Here is a 6476-nt window from a genome sequence, read left to right on the forward strand (position 1 = left end):
AAGCAGCTGTGAATGCTGCAGCAGCAGCAGAAACACAATGACAGCTATGAAATATGCACTTAATATGCACTCACACCTGCATTTTATAAAATGAATTCTCCATCTTTTGGATCGAACAGGGAAGAATTCTTAGAAAAGGGTCAATAATGTACAAGAACGCTGCACCCACAAAGTTCAAGGTGTGATGACATCATCACCACATCATGCAGTGATTTTCAGTTTCCATATTCACTCCTATAAATTCTGCTAATTGTTTTTATTTATGACCAATTCTTAATTCCTCACACTTTCTAATTGTGTTTCTTGTTCTTTTTGAAACCGTTTTTTGTACTTCCAACTGATTCAACCGTATATCCCACAGAAGGATCAACAGCTCTTCATCTTATTGTTTTTACCATTAACAGGCTCAGATTGTCATCAGAAGTGTCTGCCCTCTTTATGGAAATGATCCTCACGGACGTCTCTCTCCCTCCCATGTGAGTTGTTGCAGGAAAACAACAGTGAAAAGGTAAAAGAAAGGAGTTGGAGTAAGGAACATGATGTTTGCAGAAGACAGGGATGTGCCACGGTTCTCTATCCCATCTGGAGGACAGGGTCAAACGATGTAACTATATGTGCCGCACACAGAGGGCCACACTCTTTGCTGCTGCACAGTGGTGTCCATTGAAAATGAGTGTTTGCGTGTTTGACTGAATCATGCAGTAATAATAGACCCCTGCTGTATGTTATTGGTCAATGGTGTTGACCTGGACTCATGTTATAGACTCATGTTATACATATTTTACACATAAGGAAGAATGGATAATAGCAAAAACAAGCAGACTGTAAGTTTACAGTACTCACCGAACGTCTCTAAAGGGATCATCTCCACACACACACGGTTTCGCTCAATGTTTTCAGCCAGTCCAACAGAGCAGTGGAGCCAGTGTTGCCACGTGTACGGTAATTATCATATTTGTAAGGTAATTTGGCCGTATGGACACTGTACAATCAGAACACCTCCAAACGGACAAATGTACAATAGTTTGATCATGGTTGTACCAGTTCCTCAGGCGACTGAAGCAGTTACTGCTTCATACGTCATCGGTCATGTGACTTTTTTGCACATGAAAGCGAGCTTTGAAGAAATGCTTCACTGGAAACGTTGCTCTGACCTAGAAGAAGTTCCTCACAGAGCATCTGTCTCAGGTCATCACTAGTCACAACATAAGACATTGAGACAAGCCTCGAAACGTGTGTTCACAGAAATCTTCCTGAGTTACTCGACACAAACTTCGACACGGAGGGACACCAATTCACCAATTATCCATCAGTTCACTCATTCCAACCTTACCTTGCCTGCCCTTACGTGAATTTGGCCCTCTGGACGATGTGTGATCCAAAAGTCCACAAATACGATGTATGATTGTATCAGTTGGGGCAACTGAAGCAGTTACTGCTTCATTCGTTATTGGTCATGTGACATATTGTGCATCAAAGTAAGCTTTGAAGTAGTAGTTCACAGGAAATGCTGCTCCACTTTAAAAAAAAAGCTTGTATCGGAGCATCGGTGTCAGACGACCTCTAGTCAAAACATTTGTCGTCAACACATGCCTGGATACGTGCTTCACGTATCAGGACACAAACTACAGCACGGGACATATCACTATTATTATTTCCGTTCGGGCGGATGTACGGTAATTTCCCTCAAAATATGATCATTTTGAGTGTGGTATGATAATCCGTCCCACCTGGCATCCCACACTTGGCCTCACCTCCAGATCCATTCTTTGATGGAGACGAGCAGCTCCAGAGAGAAGTAGCTAAGTGTGAGCAGAGGTTTCTTCCACAGCACCAGAGACTCACGCTCCTCCCTGTCCCGCTGCTTCCTCTCTCCCAGAGACAGAGGCAAATCTGAACAGTGGAGAAGGTATAAAGAGTCCGTATTTGCGTGTATTATATGGACAATCGGTGTGTTTTCTTTTTACCTGTCAGATCGCCATTCGGCTGTTCCTTGGCAGCGAGGACGCCTCTGGAGGAGTTCACCTCCCGATTCACTTGCTGCCATCTCATTCATCCTGCTGAGAGGGGATATAGGACCTTCAGTGCAGCATTGCACAACAAATCAAATAGTACTCACACAACAGCAACAACACAAAGCTTGATCTAGCACCCGCTGAGCAGCCGGTGTCCTGGCATTCATCCTGCTGCGTCCTGCAGATTACTGGTAACCCAATCATCACTTAATGAGCCCTTTAATGACCGTCGGTGTAGGAAACAGGTGAGAAACTATGAGAAAACAGTTCCACGTGCCAGCAAATGCGCAAAGTGTCTCACTGCAGAACTTCATGTCTCTGAAGGAATGTGTCTGAGTGGTGAGATGGGGATACGGAGGTATGCGGCTCACCATCTGGTGGAATTGTCAGCGTCTCATGCACACACACGCACACTTGGAGCTTAATCCCTCTATCCTGTGTCCGAGGACTCGGCCTCTGGCTCCTGTTTCCATGCATTCACACGCGCTGTCACGCTGCAGACGCTGCTCAGCACTGGTAGTGACCTCACCTTGTCTGAAACATCCTCAGGTTCACGAAAAATGCTTTTTTCCCCCCCTCACTGCTCTACATTGTTCATGCAGGGTTTGTTATTCGACTCCTGCTGAATGTGAGTGTGAAGGACGCACACAAGCTGCCAGATTAGTGCGGCTGCAGTGTCACCAGCAAGGGAGTCAAAATCTTCTCAGCACTTGGAGATTTTCTCCTGGGAAGCACAAATTGAGGCATTTTATAAACAAACCTTAAACCTTGAACACACACACACACACACACCAGAGGCACATTCACAACAGCACTGAGCAGATCATGTCACCTCGTGCAATGAGCAGAATCTGTTCCACAACAGAGTTCAACCTTCAATATCCATTGAGAGTTGTAGGAGCTTGTGTGCGTTCTTCACAGTCAGCGCGTAGAAAACAGCTTGTCTGTGTGAGTCACAGTAGCACAGCACAGCTCCAGCACGTGATTGCGCAATTGCTCAGACCAAAACAACTCTGACCTGTTGAGTAACTCTTTGAGCGCAGCACAAAGAGACACTTTATTGCTCACAGAGACGTTTAACAAGATGCAGTACACTTACACACGGAAAATGACAAGATGAGAACATTGTACTGGAGATAAATGGTCAAGTCACACAGTGTGAGATGAAGTGAAGTAGTAATCTTACTGCTGGGTGGTGTCAGGAGTGCAGCGGACGGAGAGAGGAAACTCACCCTTCGGCTGATCTTTAATCCACAGTAAGCTCAGGGATCAAATAAACCTGTTGTGGCAATACTGGGCAGAAGCACGCTCCCCGTGAACTGCATCAGTACAGGGTGGGGTGATGGAGGGGGCCACTGGGAGATGGAGCACAACTACAGGCTGATGGACAAGAGACAGAAAGACGGAAATATTTCTGTCATTGACTCGGTAGCACCTCCAGAGAGCCAGTCTAATTACAGGACTAAAAATAAGTGGATCACTTTCCTGAGCGCTCTTCTAACACGTCTCAGGCCTCAGGAGGTTTCACGCAGAGGCTGAGTGAGTGGCATTTGGGCAAACAGCGCAACTATCTTCCAAACTGAAAACAGGACATCACATTTTCAGGTCATATCTACAGACATGACCTCATCTATATATGGCCGAACGTGTTTAAGGTTCTGCAGCGGTATTTGGGATGTCGGAGGTACAAGTACTTTGTACTCCATCACATAATGAACCTGCACACCCTGTAGTTTTAATAATTCTTTTCAGACGGAATGTGCAGCTGCCCTCTGTAGTCAGATCATTTACATCCTCCTTGGTCCGTCCACACTTGTCAAACTTCTGAGGTCAGATTGCTGAGATGTTAGCAGACATCAGGTTAGAAGTGACATGAATGTCAAAGCTGATTCAGGAGGAGGAAGGAGGGAGGGAGGGAGACTGCAACTGCATCCCAATGAATGCCACTGAATGAACGTATTGTATTACCCAATGTTTTCACCATATATACATGAAGCAATGGGGAAAATGACCGAGATCTGCACTTGTGTGGTTCTGTTAGAAACAAGGCAGTTTTTGTAATATTACAATTACACTTCATCATGAAACCAACACCGACCCAAAGAAATACGACTTTAGCACAGTGAAATGAATTTGCAACAGGCCAATAATAATATGTAAGACAAAGTATTTTGCCAATCTCTGTGTGAAAAACAACATGAAACAGTTGTGTCAGTTTACAGCAGCTCCTGTTCAGCTCCCTCTCTATAGGCAGGGTCTCAGCAGCTTGTGTTATCTGTTAAATAATATATGTTAGATATTTGAATATCTAACTGATATTTTGTTCTGCAGATATTTGAATAGAAATACAACAAACCAGGATTAAAATGGTGGGATATTTGTATAGACACCAGCATTGTGGGAATGAAAGGACATGTACAGAAGAAAACACATGACATAAGACTGACATAACAGTACCATCCGATACATATGACTAAAGAAAATATTTAATGAGAACATGTATTGACTAATGTTATACATTTATTTATTCATTTTTTCTACATTCATTATTATTATTGTTAATGGTAGAAATTAGTAGCAGCAGTAGTTGTTGAAGTCGTAAACGTTTTTATTTAAGAATGGAAGTGCTCGTTCCCTCCAGTAGGTGGCGATAATTCACCAAAACGTTGTTTGCAATCCGCAGCAAACAAGAAGAAGAAGACGACATCCATGCGACCAGTACGCCGACGAATTGAGCAGGTATCAACTGAACTGTTCCATCGTATGTTTGGTTCCGTTGTTCCGGAGATTTAAAACGAACACCGGATTAACTGATTGACTTTGAATTCCTCCGACTCGGTGTTTGCGAGGTGAATTAGCCTCGATGCTAACGTTAGCTTGTCATGGACCACGTTCAAAACTACCTTGAACAGCTTATACAAAGAACAGCTTGTACACAGTGGTTGTTGATTGTTGTTGGTCGGTGAAAACACTCATGACTGCTTATAAAAAAGATCTTAAACTTCATGCTGAGACATTTATTCTGCTGTGTAAAGAAACAAAAGTTAAACGTTCAGTATGAAGCCTCATTTACTTTCATGTTGACTAATAACTCATGTGACAAATGTCTACCCTCTGTTTACTTGCAGGAATAAGGCCATGGATGTGCTGTGCGGCCCGGTGGGCCTCGGTGTTGTTGCAGGCCTGGGTTGTGGGATGTTCTCGGCTGGCACCTCCGCACTCGCATCGGCTCAACATCCAAAACCCTGATGGCAGCGATGGGAAACGGCAACGGGGAAGCCAGTGTGATGGGCGAAGGAGGAGAGTTCAAGATGGTTCTGGTTGTCCGAAATGACCTGAAGATGGGCAAAGGGAAGGTCCGCGGCCCAGTGCTCCCATGCTGCTGTTTCAGCTTACAAGCAGGTGCAGCGCAGGAACCCAGAGCTTCTCAAACAGTGGGAGTACTGTGGCCAACCCAAAGTGGTGGTGAAGGCCCCAGACGAGGACACTCTAATTGAACTCCTGGGGCAGGCCAGAGAGGTGGGGCTTCCCGTCAGCCTCATCCAGGATGCAGGGAGAACACAAATAGCACCTGGGTCACGCACAGTGCTGGGTATTGGTCCTGGACCAGCTGATTTGATAGACAAAGTCACCGGAGACCTAAAGCTGTACTAGTGGTTCCCGCTAGAATCTGTGGAACTATTTACCATTGATATTAATTTGGCCGACCATGGATATATATTTTTATACAGCAGTAACTCAGTCAAATGTTGGTTGCTTGAGGTTCTTGACCCTTAAACAGCACTAATATCAGATCTGTTACTTACAGGTACAATCTGCAGGGTGTATGAACACTTTAGTCCTAATACGTCGGTCTGACCCAGTAGGGGGCAGTACGTCACCAGGAAGTTGGAGTCCATCCATAGTGGAAGAAACAATGAGAACTGGGGAGTCTGAGGGGTGAAACTGTAAGTTCAGTCCATTTACTCTGTGGTCACTGCCTCTGCTCAGACTCTGGAATGACAAGGTTGCAGATACAAGAAACTAGTTAAAATCATCACAGGGTGGACTGGCTCCTCTGCTGACTCACAGCGTTTGGAGACAAGACCTGAAACTTAGAGGTTCAAAAATCCCTCATGCTGCAAAGACTCACTACTGCCTCCTGTGGTCAAAGGAGAGAAGTTGGACCGACACCAGCTGGTTCCGATGCCTCCAAATGATGCATTTAGTTCCTCGTTACTATTAGTCTGCTGAGACTTATCTGAAGATTTAACCAAACAAATAAAATGACTTGATTACCACAGTGACTTCAATATTCAATTGAAGTGGTCAATCACACAACTAATAGTCATGCTGTTATAACATAACATGGATGTTGACTGGAGGAAAAGTGGCATCAGAGCAGTGTATTTTATATCACTAATGTTTGAACCAGCAATCAGCCATTTTTGTCACAGGAGCTCGTTCATGACAAAGGCTTTG

General features: G+C 44.5%; 1 protein-coding gene across 1 annotated transcript; it reads left to right on the forward strand.

Moving 5' to 3' along the window:
• The first annotated feature begins 1201 nt into the window (after positions 1-1201).
• On the forward strand, positions 1202-5669 carry LOC144738482 (peptidyl-tRNA hydrolase 2, mitochondrial-like). Its single transcript, XM_078621496.1, is given in 4 exon segments — positions 1202-1237; positions 5151-5211; positions 5214-5374; positions 5376-5669. Coding segments are annotated over 3 exon segments (513 nt in total). The 5' UTR covers positions 1202-1237; positions 5151-5153.
• The last annotated feature ends 807 nt before the right edge of the window (positions 5670-6476 follow it).

The sequence above is a fragment of the Lampetra planeri genome, unplaced genomic scaffold (genome assembly GCF_965212315.1).
Source record: "Lampetra planeri unplaced genomic scaffold, kcLamPlan1.2.h2 scaffold_1015, whole genome shotgun sequence".
Taxonomy (NCBI): Eukaryota; Metazoa; Chordata; class Hyperoartia; order Petromyzontiformes; family Petromyzontidae; genus Lampetra; species Lampetra planeri.